A 21,768-nucleotide genomic window follows, 5' to 3' on the forward strand; every position below is an offset into this window, starting at 1 on the left:
CTGCTGACCCATAGACTTCAATGGGGCCTTGTCCTGATTTTCACTGACAAGTATAGGACATATTTCATTTGTTTTGCCGAGCCGTGCAATGAAAGAAAAGGGCCCCTTATAAGTGAATGGGGCAGAATCTTATCCGCAAAAAAAAATGGTTCCGCATTTTTGCGGACAGCATACGGCCGTCTGAATGAGCCCTAAATGACGGGTTTCGCTGGTTTATGTTGGTTTATGTCCGGTTCAAACCAAGCATTTATGACAGAAATTGTCCGGATCACTGCCAGATCCCATTGCAGTCAATGGGGATCCAGTGGTGGAGTAGAGGATCCTGCAACACTGGATTTGGGAAATCTGGCAGGCTGGTCCGGCACAGAGCGGAGATGTGAATAAGGCCTCAGCCAATACACAAATCACAGACCGGACACAAAACAAATGGTTGTCAATTCCCTGCACAAAGGCATCCGGATGCGTTCAGTCTCTCTCTAACGCTGGGTTCACACCTGAGCGTTCTGAAAGGAGCGCTCTGTATGCGTGATTGTACGGGCGTTTACAATCGCGCATACAGAGACAAGCGAACACACATTGTCGCGCGTTCCCGAAAGTCTATGTACGGGAATGCGCGACAAATGCCCAAAAAAACGCTCATGTACTTGTTTGAGCGTCGGGCGTTTTACAGACCGATCGTACGCACTGTAAAACGCCCAGGTGAGAACCATTCCCATAGGGAAGCATTGGTTTCTCCTTGTTGTGCGTTTTACAGCGCGTAGGAATGCGCTGTAAAACGCTCAGGTGTGAACTGAGGGTAATGGTTGCTAGAAGGTGCTGCATGTTATTCTTCAGGTTTTCTTCATGGATGCAAAACGGATGCAATCCTGAAGGCGATCGCAGACAAACCTGATTCCACTTGCACGAAAAACCATTAGTTTTTTACTGAGCCGTCCCTGGCACATGAGGCCTAAAGGAACCGTGTCTGATAAGAACCCTTCTTAAAGGTGCTGGAATTATAGAAGAAGTGTACTGTACTGTGTGGGATTTGGGGTCAATTAGCTTTGATTACTGACTTAAAAGGCTATGTACACCTTTGGGGGCAATTTTTTTTTATTATTGCATTGTACTTATTTTGAGCGATAAATCATTTTTTCAATTGGGTCTTTATTAAAAATATGGAGCCTTTTTCCCTTTTTTTTGGGACAGAGCTGAGAATCTGTAGAATCAGCCTCTAGATTTTCTCTCTTTTACATCAGTTGGGGAGCTGACGGCTCCTTATCTCTGACATTATAAACGCTCATTATAGCTCAGTTCTTATCTTTACTGATAAGAATGTGGCTTAAATAAGTGTTTATGACCTCTTAGTAGTTTAGAGATAAGGTTTATTAGATGACCGGCACAAAGTGAAAGTACCAGTCACAGAGTTAGGGCTCATGCACACGGCCATTGTCCAACCGTTCGGTGCAGTGGGGACTGCAATTTGAGCCCTTAGACAAAAAAAAAAATTGTTAATCGTTAGTAACAGAATGGCTCAATATTTTTAATAAAGGCCAATTAAAAATATTATTTTAAGGGCTCTTTCACACTTGCGTTCTTGTCTTCCGGCATAGAGTTCCGTCGTCGGGGCTCTATGCCGGAAGAATCCTGATCAGGATTATCCTAATGCATTCTGAATGGAGAGAAATCCGTTCAGGATGCATCAGGATGTCTTCAGTTCCGGAACGGAACGTTTTTTGGCCGGAGAAAATACCGCAGCATGCTGCGCTTTTTGCTCCGGCCAAAAATCCGGAACACTTGCCGCAAGGCCGGATCCGGAATTAATGCCCATTGAAAGGCATTGATCCGGATCCGGCCTTAAGCTAAACGTCGTTTCGGCGCATTGCCGGAGCCGACATTTAGCTTTTTCAGAGTGGTTACCATGGCTGCGGGGACGCTAAAGTCCTGGCAGCCATGGTAAAGTGTAGCGGGGAGCGGGGGAGCAGTGTACTTACCGTCCGTGCGGCTCCCGGGGCGCTCCAGAGTGACATCAGGGCGCCCCAAGCGCATGGATCATGTGATCGCATGGATCACGTCATCCATGCGCATGGGGCGCTCTGACGTCATTCTGGAGCGCCCGGGGAGCCGCACGGACGGTAAGTATGCTGCTCCCCCGCTCCCCACTACTACTATGGCAGCCAGGACTTTAATAGCGTCCTGGGTGCCATAGTAACACTGAACGCATTTGGAAGACGGTTCCGTCTTCAAATGCTTTCAGTACACTTGCGTTTTTCCGGATCCGGCGTGTAATTCCGGCAAGTGGAGTACACGCCGGATCCGGACAACGCAAGTGTGAAAGAGGCCTTAGCCAAAAATGAGTAAAATGTAATCCTAAACAAAAATTGTCTCCAAAAGGTGTACATAGCCTTTAACTTTTTATTCTTGCCCAGAATTGAGCAGAACCCTTGGCTTTCTATAATCTAACCCTAAATCGATTCCACAGTAGTCCACTATAGCGTGTAAATGAGCAAGATGATCCTATCCATCTCCAGAACACATAAGTGGTGACATCAGTGAAGACCTCCGTTTGGCAAATTTAATTTGCTCCAGTGGAAATAATTTTCCTATCGAGCCAAAATATCTGTGGGCAACTTAGACTGCAGTACCAATAAAGAATTATTAGCATGATGGCCTGATTGGGAGAAATATCCTAATGTGTAAACCTCGCCCAAGGCTATGATTTGAGGACTTGAACACAATAAGAACCCAACGCATTTCAGAGCAACATCATCCTACCATTAACTCTCTTGTTGCTTTTCACATCGAAAGGAAATGAGTAATGACAAGTTCACTGTAGAATGACTTCTCTGGAGACAGAATGCATGGACCTCTATAGCAAGACGGGGTCCCTTCTTCAGCAGCCCCTGCAGGACAAGTTGCTCACCTACCTTCATCCAATTAGTAAGGGCCATCATCTCGCTTCTTCAACCCTTCAAGGCAAGTCAACCCCATTCATTTCTCAAACCAGAAGATATTAAATTTACCCTCCAAAACCGCTTACAAATAACACAATAGAGCCGGTGTGCCCATGTCCACATATGAACTATACACTTTATCCTGACAGACAATTTGTCTTTTCAACAGAAAACTGATAAAATCAATCTCTAACAAAATTTGCTCCAGTTATGAAGCCGGTGACCTCCTCGCTCACTCTTGCCCAACTGCTCACTCAGCAAATCCATTCTCAATTTCTAGACAATGTACAATAAGGAGTAAAGCAATAAATGAGTGGCAACCTGATGACATACAAGTCGATCGGCGCTCCTTTTACGCTTTATTAAACGCCGATACGTGTTTTTATGGTGGTCATTAATGAGCTTTATTTCAGGCCGCCGTCTTTTTACAGCGGTCTAGGATAAGCAATGCGTGGGTCTCCTGTGCAGCAGAAAGCGTGGGCTCTGCTCTCACACGAGAGCCGGTGTCATGGTCTAACGGACTGGATCGGCAGAAGCTCTGCTCAGGGCCGTTTAAACCCCTTAGATGCCACGTGACCGAGGCATCTAAGTGGTTACAGAGAAAGCAGACTCCCTCCGTTTCCCATCGGCCCCCACGAACGAGATTGCGCCGATATCTGTCCATGACAGCCTAGGACCTAATGAAGTGCGCCTCTCTGGCCCACTCTAATGGTGACTGTAAGTATAACACTGACGGTGTAATGCACTATATAGCATAGGCTGCACAATGCATTATAGACGCTAGGGATCGACAGATATTGAACTTTGTGAACTTTCAGGCCGATAGCCGATAACTTATACCGATATTCTGTGCATTTTCAGTTTTAAAAAAAATAAAAAAATGGTTTCTGTTACGGCGTTCACCACATAGGAGATTTTTTTAAAATATTTTGATAGTTTGAACTTTTTGGACGTGGCAATATGTGATGTTTATTTATTTATTGTTTATATATTTTATATGTAAAATTGGGAAAGGGGGTGATTTATACTTAATATTTTGGTGTTTATTTTTTAACCTTTTATTTAATAACTATCTCTCCCCTTACCTGGGATCTTTTAGTCCCTTGTCCTATTCACCCTGATAGAGCTCTATTAGGGTGACTAGGACTTCACACTCTCCCTGCTGCCCTGTGCATAGTGCACACAGCAGCAGGGAAGATACCATGGCAGCCAGGGCTTCAGTAGCGTCCTGGCTGCCATGGTAACCGATCGGGGCTCCAGGATTACACTGCTGGGGCTCCGATCAGAAGCTGCCACTGCACCACCAATGAGGAGGAGGGGACCCTGTGGCCACTGCCACCAATGAAGAGGAGGGGAGGGAACCCTGTGGCACTGCCACCAATGACTTTAATACTGGGGAAGGGGAGCACTGCGCCACCAATGATTTTAATACTGGGGGTGGGGGGAGGGCGCACTGCGCCACCAATGATTTTAATACTGCGGGGTGGGGGAAGGGCGCACTGCGCCACCAATGTTTTTAATATTGGGGGCTGGGGGGGGCGCACTGCGCCACCAATGAGGAGGTGGGTGTGTCAGCGCAGAATCACATAGCCGGCACCCTGCCTCTGACAGGGAGCTGCGATCAGCGGCAGCAGTTAACCTCTCAGGTGCCGCATCGTAAACTGCCGCTGATTGCAGCTTCCTGTCATATAGGCTGGGCACCGCCTCCTGTATTTGTATTAGACGTTAATTATCATTGGTGGCGCAGTGCGCCCGCCCCTCCTCCTGTCTCCTCATTGGCAGCAGCGGCGGCACAGGGGGGAGGGAGAGGGACTCCTCCTCCCCTGTGCTGCTGAGGGAACATGAGCGCGCTGACAGTAGCTTGCTTATGTTCTGTGATAGCGCACTGGACGCATTATTGGCAAGGTTAGATAACTTTAAAAATCATGAATAGCGGCCGATAATATCGGTAACTCCGATAATCGGTTCATCCCTAATAGAAGCGATCAATAGATCGCCTGTTACAGTACCCTTGTGGGACTAGTAAATGGTAAAAAAAAAAAAAAAGGTTAACGTTTTATTAAACAAAAGTTTTTTAAAAAAATACACCTTTTTCCATTGAAAAAAAAAAAAAGTTTGTCGTTGGAAAGAAATTGCAAAAATAAATCCCCCTCCACATATGTGGTATTGCAGCGTCCACAACGACCAGCACTACACAATTATGTAATTTATCCCATACGGTGAACTTCGTAAAAAAAATTATAAAAAAAAAAAACTGAATTGCTGCATCTTACTTTTTTGGCCAACAATAGATTAAAAAGCAATTAAGAAGTGTTATCCACCCCAAAACGATACTAACGAAAACTACAAGCCCTCACACAGCTCTGTAAACAGTAAAAAAATAAAAAATTATGGGTCCTGGGATGCCGCAATGCAAAAACACTTTTTTAAAACTTGTCTATGATGCTGTGATGGATCCAAACCGTGCCCAACGTACCCCAGTGAGGTCAATAGAGAACATGCTGCACGTTTCCAACATAAGCTCTTAAAGGAAGTCTATCACCAGGAGATTTGTGGTTAAACCAGGCACAGTGCCTAGTAGGAATAACTGTCACTTAGCGATCCGTTGTTTCATTCTGGAGAAAAAGTGCTTTTAGTCCATATGCAAATGAGCAGTCAAGTGCACAGAACCTCCTTCTGTCTTGATTGACAGGGCCAGGTGATATGTCTATGCAGGACTTGGTTGAAGACTAGCGTCATAGATCCAGCAGGCTGTTCCCTGACAGGACCTCTGCACACTCCGCATTGCCGCAAGTTATTAAAGGGATTGTCTCATCACAGACAATGGGGGCATGGCGCTAGCATATGCCCCCATTGTCTTATAGGTGTGGGTCCCACCGATGGAACCCGCACCTATATCGGGAACGGAGCCTTGAAAGTAGTGGAGGGTGCACTGTGCATGCAAAGCCACCCTCCATTCATTTTCTATGGGGCCGCCGAAAATAGCCGAGCGCTGCCATTTTCGTCCATAGAAGTGAATGGGAGCGGTGGGTGGTCATGCGCAGTGCGCTCTCATTCACTTCTATGGGGAGCTCGCTTGGTGCGGGGCTCCGTTTCCGATATATGTACATTATATTTTACATTTGTATTTAGTTGTTGCAGGAATTTTTTTTTTTAAAGCTACAATTGCAGTTTATGTGCAGACAGATGAAAGATGCTGATAGGACTATCACTCCTACTATATTCAACAGAGCTACCTGAAAGCCCGTGTTCACTACTAAAAGCAGGTCTGCAATGCATATGGTACTATTCTGGCAGCCTAAAGAAAAATGTGGCACCTCTTTTTATGTGTATATGCCATATCCTGATATTCTTTTTCACCATTATGGTCCATATAGAGAGCAGATACTAGAAGTACCTGTCTTTGTACAATAGGGGGCTCTCCAGTGTCTGAATACTGCACAACTGCAGCAAAAAAATGACTTTTTTCTTCTTAGTCTACTTTCACACTGGCGTTTTGGCTTTCCGTTTGTGAGATCCGTTCAGGGCTCTCACACGCGGTCCAAAACGGATCAGTTTGCATTCTAATTTATTCTGAATGGAAAAGGATCCGCTCAGAATGCACCAGTTCAGTCTCCATTCCGCTTTGGAGACGGACACCAAAATGCTACCTGCAGCGTTTTGGTGTCCGTCTGATGAAACTGAGCCAAAAGGATCCGTTCTGACACACAGTGTAAGTCAATGGGGACGGACCCGTCTTCACTGACAATAGAAAACAGATCCGTCCTCCATTGACTTTCAATGGTGTTCATGACGGATCCGTCTTGGCTATGTTAGAGATAATACAAACGGATCCGTTCTGAACGGATGCAGACTCTTGTATTATCTGAACGGATCCGACCATGACGGATCCGCACAAAACACGAGTGTGAAATGTAATTGTTTGCGAGAATAACATCGGCATGAAAGTTCTAATTGCAATGTACAGTATGTGTCATTTTTAGGTTTTCAATTATAGAAGTATTCATTCATTCATTAAGACAAGACTTACAGCAAATACATCGACACGGGGTATACAGGACAATGCGACAAGCACTTTATATGGGACAGTAGAAGTCAATTGGGAATTTAACACGCAAATAATCATGTGACCACAGACATGAGACTTGTATAGTAGTTTACATTGTGCTGAATAATAGAACAATAACCTATTTTGGAAGTAGACGGTGGAGCTTCATGACCATGACTGAAAAAACATGAAGCTTCTCTAACTTTTCTGAAAGTGGTTCTGCAGCAGTAAGGGCATGTGTAAGGAGGTTCTGCAGCAGTAAGGGCATGTGTAAGGAGGTTCTGCAGCAGTAAGGGCATGTGTAAGGAGGTTCTGCAGCAGTAAGGGCATGTGTCAGGAGGTTCTGCAGCAGTAAGGGCATGTGTCAGGAGGTTCCGCAGCAGTAAGGGCATGTGTCATGAGGTTCCGCAGCAGTAAGGGCATGTGTCATGAGGTTCCGCAGCAGTAAGGGCATGTGTCATGAGGTTCCGCAGCAGTAAGGGCATGTGTCATGAGGTTCTGCAGCAGTAAGGGCATGTGTAAGAAGGTTCTGCAGCAGTAAGGGCATGTGTAAGAAGGTTCTGCAGCAGTAAGGGCATGTGTAAGAAGGTTCTGCAGCAGTAAGGGCATGTGTAAGAAGGTTCTGCAGCAGTAAGGGCATGTGTAAGAAGGTTCTGCAGCAGTAAGGGCATGTGTAAGAAGGTTCTGCAGCAGTAAGGGCATGTGTAAGGAGGTTCTGCAGCAGTAAGGGCATGTGTAAGGAGGTTCTGCAGCAGTAAGGGCATGTGTCAGGAGGTTCTGCAGCAGTAAGGGCATGTGTCATGAGGTTCTGCAGCAGTAAGGGCATGTGTCATGAGGTTCTGCAGCAGTAAGGGCATGTGTCATGAGGTTCTGCAGCAGTAAGGGCATGTGTCATGAGGTTCTGCAGCAGTAAGGGCATGTGTCATGAGGTTCTGCAGCAGTAAGGGCATGTGTCATGAGGTTCTGCAGCAGTAAGGGCATGTGTAAGAAGGTTCTGCAGCAGTAAGGGCATGTGTAAGAAGGTTCAGCAGCAGTAAGGGCATGTGTAAGAAGGTTCAGCAGCAGTAAGGGCATGTGTAAGAAGGTTCTGCAGCAGTAAGGGCATGTGTAAGAAGGTTCTGCAGCAGTAAGGGAATGTGTAAGGAGGTTCTGCAGCAGTAAGGGCATGTGTCATGAGGTTCTACAGCAGTACAAGTATGAGTTATGAAGTTCTGCAGCAGTAAGGGCATGTGTTATGAAGTTCTACAGCAGTAAGGGCATGTGTCATGAGGTTCTACAGCAGTACAAGTATGAATTATGAAGTTCTGGAGCAGTAAGGGCCTGTGTCATGAGGTTCTACAGCAGTACAAGTATGTGTTATGACATTCTGGAGCAGTATGTGTGAAGTTCTGCAGCAGTAAGATCATGTGTCATGAGGTTCTACAGCAGTACAAGTATGAGTTATGAAGTTCTGGAGCAGTATGGGCATGTGTTATGAAGTTCTACAGCAGTAAGATCATGTCATGAAGTTCTGCAGCATTACGAATATAGGTTATGAAGTTATGGAGCACAATGGGCATGTATCATGAAGTTCTGCAGCAGTAAGGGCCTGTGTTATGAGGTTCTACAGCAGTAAGATCATGGTATGAAGTTCTGAAGTATTAAAAGCATGTGTTATAACGTTCTGCAGAAGTAAGGGCATGTGTTATGACGTTCTGGAGCACCTGGAGAAAAGTACTATGAAAGGAATGTTTAATCTACAGCTGAACCACGGTAAGAATACATTGCTTTGTGTCATAGACTGTTTTCCCAATGAAAGAAAGTTATAAATATAAAATACATTAGCCAAGTGAAATCTGCTGGGCCATGGAGATGGTGGTGGAACAAAGAGGAGAAAACGACAGGCAGTTGTCGGGTGTCAGAGAGGTTCTGATCATGGCTATTATCCATGTATTATTACATTCCCGTGATTCATTTGTTCTGACCAGAATTTGTCCCACTTCAATAACAAGCAAAATACCAATTAAGAAAACTAACAAAAAAAAAAAAAAAAAAAAAAAAAAAAATCGATAAAACAAAAAAACCTGGAAAAACAAAATGATCATGTAGGCCAAGTCACTAGCAAGCATTATTACAGCATTCCACCTCTGTAATAATCAGGGGCTTACCTGATATTGCATACAGGTTGGACTGCTGATTTTCAAAGTCTGGACGGGTATTATTTCTACCTCGGAATGTGGCAGGAAGCGTCAGAGATATATGTCTGAAAGGAGAAGTACACAGCATGATTAATACCAGTGGCAGTAATGTAAGAACGTACAACAGTCCATCTAATACCAGTACTGCCAGTCAAGTCATATCGTTCATACCGTTGGAGAAAAAAAAACACCAGTCCAAGTTCTACCAAAGAATGGGTAGGGATGTGAATTTTAGAACGTGAAACGCCAAGAGGGAGAAGGCGCTCCTAGGGTTAGTGGGTAAGGCACCACAATCCCTGGAGGGATGAGTATGAACTTGCCTGTATTAGAGTGGCGAATGCGTTGGAGATATGTGGTTCTGAGGTGGGAATGAGGAGGACAATGAGGCTGCCTTAACCAGTTAAATTTTAGAAAAGGGGAGGGAGACCCAGACTTCTACACATTTTCATAAGCATTAATGTTAATTTTAAGAATTCATCTAAGCCTTTTTTAAAACCATCTACTGTTCCTGCTGTGACCACGTCTTGAGGTAGACTATTCCACAAATTGACAGTTCTTACAGTAAAGAAGCTTCAACGCTTCTTGAGACTGAACTTTTTCATTCTCCAGTCGGAGGCAGTGCCCTCTTATCTTTTGAGCACATTTTACATGGAACAGCTTTTCGCCATATTTTATGTATGGCCCATTTATATATTTGTATAGGTTAATCATGTCCTCCCTTAGACGTCTCTTCTCAAGACTAAATAAATCTAATTCTCTTAATCTTTCCTCATAACTAAGACCCTCCATGCACCTTATAGGTTTAGTTGCTCTCCTTTGTACTGTTTCCAGCTCAAGAGGATCCTTTCTATGGACTGGTGCCCAGAACTGAACTGCATATTCCAGATGAGGCCGCACCAACGCTGTGTAAAGTGGTGATATTAGACATAATCAGATCTGTTAAAAGGCACCCTATTCTAATTAATGGGACTCATGTATGATACTTGAAGAATATCAGATGGGAACACTGGCACACCCAATGTCCACTGCCTGAACAACTCCTCTAATATATATTTTTAGGGGTTGGAGCTCAATTTTTTATAGACCTATCAAAAGTTTTGGTCGTTGGAGGCCTAGGTGCTGAGACCTCCACCGACTGGTAGAACCGAGTGCATACTCCATTCTCTAACCTCGCTGTAGAAGATGGAATAAAGACTGGCCCATAGACTTGTATTGAGCCCGTCTCCTGCAGCAAGCAGAGAGTGTGATATGTGCTTGTTCTAGCGATCGGTGGGGGTCTCAGCACTCAGACCCCCACAATCTATGACATATCACAAGTGTTATGAAAACTCTGACCCTTAAAAGGGGTTTTATACTGATGACCTATCCTCTTGATAGGTCATCAGTATCTGATCAGTGGAGGTCCGACACCTGGGACCCCAGCCAATCAGCTGTTTGAGAAGACATCGGCACTCACAGTAGCGCCCCGGCCTTCTCTCTGCAAACCAAGCACAGCGCCATACATTGTATAGTGGCCGTGCTTGGTATTGCAGTCCAGCCACATTCACTTCAATGGGGATGAGCTACGCCTAGGTCATAAAAGCGTGAAAGGAAAGCTGATCCCTCACCGATCAGATAACCTATTCGATGACCTATCCAGTGTAAAACCCTTTGAATGCAGAGCTACAAATTCAACATACAGGCATAGCTAAAATGATAAATGGGTGGCTACCTGCAGCCACCACTAGAGGGAGCTCAGGAGCTTATCGCATACTGTTGATAAACTGAATTCAATAAAAATAAAAAAAACTGTACGCAGTAAGCAAACTCCCCCTAGTGGTGGCTGCAGGTAATCAGGCGTTTAACAATTATTTCTAATTAAATGATTTGGATTCAGGATGAGAAAAACAGGACTGCATACAGTCTGTAAAAAAGAGGAATGGAATCTCCCAGATACCGTATCATCTAGCTTCCCATACATAAAGAAAAAGTGACTGCACTGAAAGACGAGAAGCCGCTTTCCAGACTCTGAGCTTCCATCGCTCCTCTGCATATGGAGCAGGAGCATATGGCAAATCAAATACCAGTATAAAGACTAGTCCCCCTCAGGAAATAATCTGGGACATGTCTCCATTCAAATTACAGTCTTTACAATTAATCATCATTTGGAGGAACTAAACTGACACAAACAACCGCTCTACATTTGTAATTAGAATAAACTCCATCATATTAGGCGAAGGCTGAAACAATTACAATAACCTTAATGCAAACATGAACATTAAGAAGAGTTGTTCCAAGGGTGCCCGGGGATTTCACACCATGGGCTGTTAGTGTCACCCCAATCAGAACAGATTGTAAAGAAGTTAGAAGATACCTCAACTATTAAAAAAAATTATATATAAAAATACATTAAAAAAATATATAAAATTCAAAAATCTGTGTGTAACGGAGTAATCGCACAAAATATATTACTTTACAATGAACAGAGCATTTTAACACCTTCAGGACCCTGCCATTTTTCACCTTTAGGGCTCGTTCACACGACCGTATAGCTTTTTCAGTGTTTTGCGGGCCGTTTTTAACGCATCCGTTTTTCGTTTCAGCAGTGTTTCCGGTTCCGTTCTTCCATATGGCATATACAGTATACAGTAATTACATATAGATGGTTCTGCAAAAACAGAACGGATACGGAAGACATACGGAGTACATGTGTTCCGTTTTTTTTGCGGACCTATTGACTTGAATGGAGCCACGGAACGTGATTTGCGGCAATACTAGGACATGTTCTATCTTTGAATGGAATTGAAAAACGGAAATACGGAGACGGAATGCATACAGAGTACATTCCATTTTTTTTTTTGCTAAACCTTTGAAATGAATGGTTCCGTATACGGTACACAAAAAACGTTCGTCTGAACGAGCCCTAAGGACCAGGCGATTTTTAGCAAATCTGACCAGTGTCACTTTATGTAGTGATAACTTTAAAACGCTTTGACTTATCCAGGCCATTCTGAGAGTGTTTTCTCGTCACATATTGTACTTCATGTCAGTGGTAAAATTGAGTCAAAATATTTCATTTTTATATATAAATAAATACCAAATTTTTTTTTTTTTAAATAAAATTAGCAAATTTCAATTTCTCTACTTTTATAATAGATAGTAATGCCTCAAAAAATGGTTATTACTTTTACATCCCCCATATGTCTACTTCATGTTTGGATCATTTTGAAAATTACATTTTATTTTTTTCGGACGTTAGAAGGCTTAGAAGTTTAGAAGCAAATCTTAAAAATTTTAAGAAAAATTTCCAAAACCCAATATTTTAAAGGACCAGTTCAGTTATGAAGTCACTTTGTGGGGCTTACATATTAGAAACCACCCATAAATCACCCCATTTTAGAAACTACACCCCTCAAGCTATTCAAAACGAATTTTACAAACGTTGTTAACCCTTTAGGTGCCCCACGAGATATAAAGGAAAATGGGAATGAAATTTCAAAATGTCACTTTTTTTTGCAGATTGTAATTTTTTTATTTATTTTTTCTGCAACACACCACGGGTTAACAGCCAAACAAAACTCAAAATCTATTAGGCCTCATGCACACGACCGGTTTTTTTTTGCGGTCCGCAAAACGGATTTCCGTTGTTCCGTGACCGTTTTTTCTTCCGTAGGTCTTCCTTGATTTTTGGAGGATCCACGGACATGAAAAGTGAAAAAAAAAAAAATAAGTCAAGTTTGCATTGAAAATTATAGGAAAAACGGACACGGATCACGGACGACTATCTTGTGTGCATCCGTGATTTTTCACGGACCCATTGACTTGAATGGGTCCGTGAACCGTTGTCCGTGAAAAAAAATAGGACAGGTCATACTTTTTTCACGGAATGGAAAAACGGATCACGGACACAGAAGCCAAACGGTGCATTTTCCGATTTTTCCACGGACCCATTGAAAGTCAAAGGGTCCGCAAAAAAAAAAAAAACGGAAAACGGAACAACGGCCGCGGATGCACACAACGGTCGTGTGCATGAGGCCTTACCCTGAATCTGGAGTTTTCAGAAACACCTGATATGTGCTCAAAAACTGATGTATGGGCACACAGCAGGCTTCAGAATGGAAGGAGCACCATATGGCTTTTGGAGAGCGGATTTAGCTGGAATGGTAAATGGGAGCTATGTCACATGAAGAAACCCCCAAAAAAGTGACCCCATTTTGGAAACTACACCCCTCAAGGAATCTTTAGAGGTGTGTAGCACTTTGACCTCAAAAGGTGTTTCCTAGAAATAGGAAACACTTGGCAGTGAAAATGAAAAATTTCACAAAAAAGTTGCTTTACGCCCATATTTTTCACTTTCCCAAAGGGTAACAAGACAAAATGCACCCACCATTTTGTTCCCCATTTCCCCCCCGAATACGGCAACACCCCATATGTGCTCAAAAAATGATGTATGGGCGCACAGCAGGGCTCTAGAGGCAAAGTAAAAAATATGGTTTTTGCAGGCCTGAATAAAACAGAAATGGATTTTAGGTGCCATGTTGCAAGTAAAAAAATTCCTGTAGTGGTTGGTGAAAAATGGATCTGTAAGCTATGCGGACTAAATCAGAGATATGAGGTGGTAAAACTACAGGGTACATCATGGATGAAATTAAATTAATGCTCCATGGATGTGTGGTAGATTTTAAAACACCCCTGCATGTACAGGCCAGGTTTTTTCAGGGCAGGTTTCGCAGTGGTAAATGGTGTCTTTCCTTATCCCCCTTTTAGAACACACCCTGCATCTTTTTTGGGTCCTTCCCTTCCTTGCTGTCTGAGGGACTTGACCTGGAAAATGTTGCCCTGGTACAACACGGGCACCATGACTTCCTGAAGTACTGGGACCCTTTCCAGCCTGGCTTTGAAAAATTAGGGCGTTGATAACCACCTCTTGGAACTGAAGGAAAGTTCCTCTGTGGCCTGCAGAATGAAATAGGATGTACGCTTTGCACATTGCCATCTGTACAATGTGTACGGCCAGCTTTTTGTATCACTCTTTTGGTTTTTCGTGTAGGGTTTCATAAGTTGATCTGAAAGATTCACCCCTCCCATGTGCCTGTTGTAGTCCAGGATACAAACTGGTTGGGGGTAGTGGTACCTCGTACAGGGGCAGGGGAGCTGGCGTTAGTGTGAATGGTGGTCAGTACAAGGACGTCCCTCTTGTCCTTGTACTTAATCACCACCCATTCTCAGTGGTTGCCCTACCAGGGATCTAGGGAGGACTCTCTGATTTTTGCGCATTGTGCCGCAAGCCACAGTACCTCTGGCAGTTAGGGACCTGAATAGGGGTATGCTGGTATAATAGTTATCCACAGAGATGGTAACCCTTATCCAGCAGTGGGTGCAGTAACTCCCACACAATCTTTCCACTGACTCCTAGGATGGGGGGGCATTCTGGGGGTTCTATGCGGGAATCTTCCCCTTCATAAACGCAGAAATGTTGGGTGTTCCCGGAGCTACTCTCACAAAGTTAGTACATTTTTATGCCATACCTTGCCTGTTTGCTAGGCAGGTACTGGCGGAATCTAATCCTCCCTTTGAAAAGTAACAGGGACTCATCTACACATATATTTTTATCAGGGGTGTATACCTCAGCAAACTTAGTGTTAAAGTGGTCAAGGACGGGCCTAACCTTGAACAGACGGGTAAAAAGTCGGGTCGTTTTCGGGTGGGCACTGTATTGTAGTTGCAGTGTAGGAATTTCCGAATTGACTCAAAACGCTTCCGGGTCATGGTCTGACTGTAAACTGGAGTCTGGTAGAAAATGTCCGAACTCCAATATTGTCTGACGTTTGGCTTCTTTATAGGGGTGCACCGAAATGAAAATTCTGGTCCGAAACCGAAACCGAAAATTCAGGATTCCCTTGACCGAAAACCGAAACCGAAACTGCCTTTTTGCCCAAATACTTTAAAATAACTTTTTTTTTAATGATTTTATTAATAATTATTTTTCATGAATGAAATTCATCTGTGGGTGGTGCTGTTATGGAGAGGGGGATCTGTGGGTGGCTCTGTTATGGAGAGGGGGATCTGTGGGTGGCGCTGTTATGGAGAGGGGGATCTGTGGGTGGCGCTGTTATGGAGAGGGGGATCTGTGGGTGGCGCTGTTATGGAGAGGGGGATCTGTGGGTGGCGCTGTTATGGAGAGGGGGATCTGTGGGTGGCGCTGTTATGGAGAGGGGGATCTGTGGGTGGCGCTGTTATGGAGAGGGGGATCTGTGGGTGGCGCTGTTATGGAGAGGGGGATCTGTGGGTGGCGCTGTTATGGAGAGGGGGATCTGTGCACTGTTATGGAAAGGGGATATGTGCACTGTTATGGGCATAACAGTGCACAGATCCCTTTCCCCATAACAGTGCACAGATCCCTTTCCCCATAACAGTGCACAGATCCCCCCTCCCCATAGCAGTGCCATAGACCGATCCCCCTACCCATAACAGCCCCGGCCCTGCTGCTCACAGCATCACTCACTGCATTTTTACCTTACAATCGTGACGCTCCAGTAACAACTCTGCAGGCAGAGCGGAGGGCGGCGTAACGTCACTTACTCACGTGACGCACCTGCTCCGCCTCCTTCATTCATAAAGTGGGCGGAGCAGGCGCGTCACGTGAGTAAGTGACGTTACGCCGGCCTCCGCTCTGCCTGCAGAGTTGTTAGTTACTGGAGCCTCACGATTGTAAGGGAGATGCAGTGACAAAGTAAACCGCCCGCCCGGCGCCCGCCCGCAGATGGTGGGTGAAAAATCCCACACCCCATATTTTCGGCCGATATGTAACAATATCGGCCGAAGTGGATTGGGTGCATTTTCGGCCGATATTTTCGGCTGCCGGAATTTCGGTGCACCCCTACTTCTTTACTACACCCATATGCAGCAAGAGTCCCCAAAACTTCATCATCTCTGCTGCACTTACTGGGGTCCAACCTAGGGGTCTAGTGTATGGCGAGGTAGGGTTCTGAGCTATAAATTGTTGGGCGTATAAATTGGTTTGGGCCACCATTAAATTTACAAAATCTTCAGAGAAAATTTAAAAAAAATCTTGTTCTGTGAAGCCCGCACTGTATCTGTATTCCGGAGTTGCCCACAAAATCTGGAATTTGGGGCTGATAATCGTCAGGGGGTGGGGTCCATATGGGCTCACTCTGGGGGGCTGCCTCCGCTGTTGTTCTAGGGCGCCTTCTAGAGGGTCCCTCATCAGCGGATGATGATGAGGGGGTAGAGGAGTAGAGGAAAGTGGCATCTTCTCCCTCACTGGCAGACTCAGTATCAGAGGCAAGATAGGCGTATGCTTCTTCAGCTGAGTATACTCGTTGGGATGGATGGGCCATTTTTATTTTATTGGGGTGTAACGTGTGAAATGTGTAAACCTTTATTTAGTATGGAGTGTGTATGTAGTGTTTTCACATGTGAAGGGGCTTGTAATAAATTTGAAATATTGAGAAAAGGAGTAGAGAAAAAAAAAAAGTAAAAAAAAAAAATTGCGGGATGCACACAAAAATGCGTCCAAAAATCGACACTAACACTACCTAACTAAAATGGAAAAAATGGAATTCTATATCTATATATATATATATATATATATATATATATATATATATATATATACACACACACATACACATACACACACATATACATACACACTACACGAAAAAATAAATAAAAAATCTGCACAGTAAATTAAGCAGACCGATCAGAAAAATGGATGTCAGCGCTCAGCAGGTGCAGAACGCACGCACACATTATGTGCGTGCAAAAATCTACACTAACACTACCTAAAATTGATTTCTATTTAAACACAAAAATGTATTTTTTACGCCCCAAAAAAAAAAATATACGAAAACTGAGCACAAAATAAAAAAAAGGTACTTATTGGTGCTCAGGCCTGTAGAACGCACTCAAGCTAACGTTTGGTGCGTCCGTGCAGACACTGCAGTATAAAAATTTACTGCAGATACAAAAAAAAAAAAAAAAAAAAAAGGAACACTATCTAAAAATTAATAAAAAAAAAAAATGGGTCCGTGAACCGTTGTCCGTGAAAAAAATAGGACAGGTCATACTTTTTTCACGGACTGGAAAAACGGATCACGACTTGAATTTTTTTTTACATAACTTGTAGCTCTTAGGGGGCTAGAACCTGCAATCTTCTGATCATTTGTCCCATAGACTATAACAGAGAACTATTATGGTCTATGGGATTCTGACGCTTTGCCTGCTAAGCTGTGCTTCACACACAGCTTTACAGGCAGTTTATGGGAACCTTAAGGCCCCTTTCACACGGGCGAGTACTCCACGCGGATGCGATGCGGGAGCTGAACGCATTGCACCCGCACTGAATCCCGACCCATTCATTTCTATGGGGCTGTTCACATGAGCGGTGATTTTCACGCATCACTTGTGCGTTGCGTGAAAATCGCAGCATGCTCTATATTCTGCGTTTTTTACGCAACGCAGGGCCCATAGAAGTGAATAGGGTTGCGTGAAAATCGCAAGCATCCGCAAGCAAGTGCGGATGCGGTGCGATTTTCACGCACGGTTGCTAGGAGACGATCGGGATGGAGACCCGATCATTATTATTTCCCCTTATAACATGGTTATAAGGGAAAATAATAGCATTCTGAATACAGAATGCATAGTAAAATAGCGCTGGAGGGGTTAAAAAAAATGTAACTCACCTTAATCCACTTGATCGCGCAGACCGGCTTCTCTTCTGTCTTCTTTGCTGATTGTAGGAACAGGACCTGTGGTGACGTCACTCCGGTCATCACATGATCTTTTACCATGGTGATGAATCATGTGATGACCGGAGTGACGTCACCACAGGTCCTGTTCCTACAATCAGCAAAGAAGACAGAAGAGAAGCCGGGCTGCATGATCAAGTGGATTAAGGTGAGTTACATTTTTTTTTTTAACCCCTCCAGCGCTATTTTACTATGCATTCTGTATTCAGAATGTATTATTTTCCCTTATAACCATGTTATAAGGGAAAATAATACAATCTACACAACACCGATCCCAAGCCTGAACTTCTGTGAAGAAGTTCGGGTTTGGGTACCAAACATGCGCGATTTTTCTCACGCGAGTGCAAAAAGAATTACAATGTTTTGCACTCGCGCGGAATAATCGCGCGTGTTCCCGCAACGCACCCGGACATTTTCCCGCAACGCCCGTCTGAAAGAGGCCTAAAGGGAACCTGTCACCGGGATTTGATGTATAGAGCTGAGGACATGGCCGCTAGCACATCCGCAATACCCAGTCCCCATAGCTCTGTGTGCTTTTAGTGTGTATAAAAACCGATTTGATACATATGCAAATTGACCTGAGATGAGTCAGAGCTTGAAAATATGACTCTTCTCTGGTCACACAAGTAATAAGATATGACTCTTATGTTAATTTGCATAAAAGGCGGGAAGTACAAAAATGCATAATACTTATTGAATTCGTCTGCTAATGAAATTAAAAGTGTAATTTATACGTTCAGGGTAACACGATGAACATTTAGAAACGCTCAGTGAGGGTAGCATAGTAGAGGTGACAGGTTCCCTTTAAGCAAGCCCCAAGCTGTCATGGTAACTGATCAAAGCCACGTGTTTTCACTGCGGGGGCTCCGATCGGAGGGCTCCTTCCTCTGCTTAACTCCACAGATGCCGCGATCGTTACTGAAAGCAGCAACTGAGATGTTAAATGGCCGGGTTGGGCATCGCCGATCCCAGTCATTGCGGTCGGGTGCTCCATATAATCCCTTACCCATTATCACGTACACGTATGTGATAACGTGAAGTGGATAAAGAGGTCCTGCCCCCTCTCTCCTGACATGTGCATTCCCTATGCAATAACAGTTCTGGAGCATCTCGTCTTATGACTCTGCGTTGTGTTATTCCTCTATTATTCCTACCAGAAGTTTAAGAATAAATTACCAGCCGTCTGCAATAAAGGACTGACTGGGTCTTGCCGGGGGGGGGGGGGGGGTGTCCCTGCACAGTCTGAGACTACCCAATTAGTGCTTCCAGTATCAGAGTGTGCAGGGACACACTCCCAGTTGGATCCATTATGGACTTTTGGAAACAAATTCATGAACTTCCAGTAATAATAACAGAGGAATAGCATAACAAAGCCATACGAATAGAAGCTTATTACATGGAGAATGCAAGTAGGTTCTAAAACAGACATGTCAGGAGAGGCGATGGGTCCTCTTTAAAACGTCCCCCTAGAAAACTGCTACTACACATTATATATATGCTGCTCCAGAGGCACATTATGGAGCATATCTACCCGGAAACCTATACTGATGGGATTTTCTTTATGTTGCTGGAAAGCCTGTAATATAGATCACCAGTTCTGAATTCATATACCCACAAGCCCTTGCTGCAGCGCGCCAGTAAATATTCCCCACTGTTCAAACATGATAAGTGGCGCAGGGCATTTGTCTCCCATGCAGCTCATAAAATCATGATAACTTTGGGAGAGAAATAAACATCTTGTCAGAGGAGCCGGCCGCTCATTACACACACGCCAAGCGATGTCATACATCTGCAGACAGACAGACAGGTTTTACCGTACCCCATTAATTGAACCTTCAATTATTCCGCAGAACACAGCGCGTTTTAACTCAACCAGATTACAATACATTTTATTCTGACGCTTGTTTTATTTGTCGAGTAAAACAAAACTGATTCAATTTCCCGGCAAAGCCGTAAACTGCATCGAGACATGAAGTCCAAGATGAATCAGGTTATTCGAGAAGGATAGAGATGCCAATTCAATCATGCGGAGGATGGCGTGTCTCACTTCCAAGGCGATGAGCCGCCGTTAACTGATCAATGATGAATAATGAGTCCTTTTATACACGTTTAAATTGTAGGAGCGTTACCCGGACTGGATTACGCCATGCAGAGATCAGGATGGTGCGAGACAGTATTCAGCTCCCATTCTAAAAATTGCAAAAATGTAACATTTTGTCCGTTTTTACATAAAAAGACCATGGTTTGTCAATGGGTAAGGGTGTGGCCTGTACACTGGGACTTGGGCATCTTTTCCTAGGCCTGTGATATCCCGTTCATCAGCCACATGACCTATGTGCAGCTCAGTCCCATTCAAGCGAATAGGACTGGGCTGCAATACCAGGCACAGCCACTATACAATGTATGGCGCTGTCCTCTTCAAGCAGCTGATCAGTGGCGGTGTTGGGTGTCAGACCACCATCGATCAGATAATGATGAGCTATCCTGAGGACAGGTCATCAATATAGGAGTCCCGGAAAACCACTTTAAAGATTACTGTGGGCCCCCTCCATCACCCACGACAGGCGGATTTAGGGTTTACTTCCAAACCCTGATCATGACCCTTAGGCCAATTCACTCCAAGGGGGTCTTGGATGATACTAATAAACACTGGGGCACATTCATTAAGATCGGCGGTCTTAATAAGGCCCTGCACTGGATCTGCCGCAGTAATGTAGAGGCACCGGCCTCTACATAACTTCTGTGGATCCACCGCCGCTTCTAAATGTAAGACGGCTTCCTTGCGGTCTTACATAAAGACCATTTTCTACGCCTAAACCAGGCGTAGAAAATGGGAAAGGAGACGGGCCTCTCCTATTTCTGTACATGATTATGGGGGCATCCGATCTGCCTCAGTGCCAACAGCCACATGGACCATAGGAACCTGAGGTCTGGGGAGGGCCCAACAGCCTACATGGGCATGTATTATGGGCTTGCTCTGACATTTTCAGCGAAGGGGGGAGGAGATGAGCTGTGATCATCACCTATTGAGAATGGTGTATCCTGTGTTATCTGTCATTGTAATCCCACCGGTGATGATAATGAGGTGACTGCTGAAACATAATATGGGCAGAAAAGGAAGGACAGGAGTCAGCCTATTGTGAGGCTTAATTGCCAGAGTCAAGGCTGAATAATTTAAGGATTTTAATTTTTATTTTTTACAGAAAAAAATTCTTTAAAAAAATGTGTAAATTGGTGGGCCAATATATTTTAATTTAGAAGTGGCTGACCCTTTCTTTTATACTGAAAGCCATCAATATCTGTTCGACACCTCGCACTCCCAATGATCTTCTGTTTTGCTGTAAGATTCCCTAGATTACGCACAAATCTTTAAATAAAAAAACGTGGGCACTTTTTGATGATAATTGTAGCCACGCCCACTGGACCAGCCTAATGTTAACTTTGGCTGATGCTGCTACCTATAACATACTGGTAGATGGAGGGGCAGTGTCATCATGCCACAGCTCTCCACCTCCTAGAGACAAACCTTCAAAAGTTGGCACGTATGCTTTAAAAGGGTTCTCTGGGCTTTAAATATTGACGACCTATCCTCAGGATAGTATCAGATCGGCGGGGGTCCGATGCCGTCCCCCTTCTCTCTTCCTGCCAGGTCTATGGCGAGCAGGAAAAGAGGACAGCACGAGCCCAATGCACGCACCTTCCCTTCATACAGATGATCGGCGGGGGTGCCGGGTGTCGCAGATCTGATATTAATGACTTATCCTGAGGATAGATCATCAATAGTAAAAGCCTGGAGAACCCCTTTAAATTGTAGCTCATTTGATAACACATTCCATTTAGGCCTCGTGACCGTGTCC

General features: G+C 44.3%; 1 protein-coding gene across 3 annotated transcripts in view; it reads right to left on the reverse strand.

Moving 5' to 3' along the window:
• Window positions 1–21,768, reverse strand: part of MVB12B (multivesicular body subunit 12B) — an 87,446-nt gene that overhangs the window by 31,527 nt on the left and 34,151 nt on the right. For all 3 annotated transcript variants that reach the window (XM_040442677.1, XM_040442676.1, XM_040442675.1), the window contains exon 7: window positions 9,129–9,223. In XM_040442677.1, the coding sequence (XP_040298611.1) occupies window positions 9,129–9,223 (95 nt within the window). The remainder of the gene's footprint in view (window positions 1–9,128; window positions 9,224–21,768) is intronic.

The sequence above is a fragment of the Bufo bufo genome, chromosome 8 (assembly GCF_905171765.1).
Source record: "Bufo bufo chromosome 8, aBufBuf1.1, whole genome shotgun sequence".
NCBI lineage: Eukaryota > Metazoa > Chordata > Amphibia > Anura > Bufonidae > Bufo > Bufo bufo.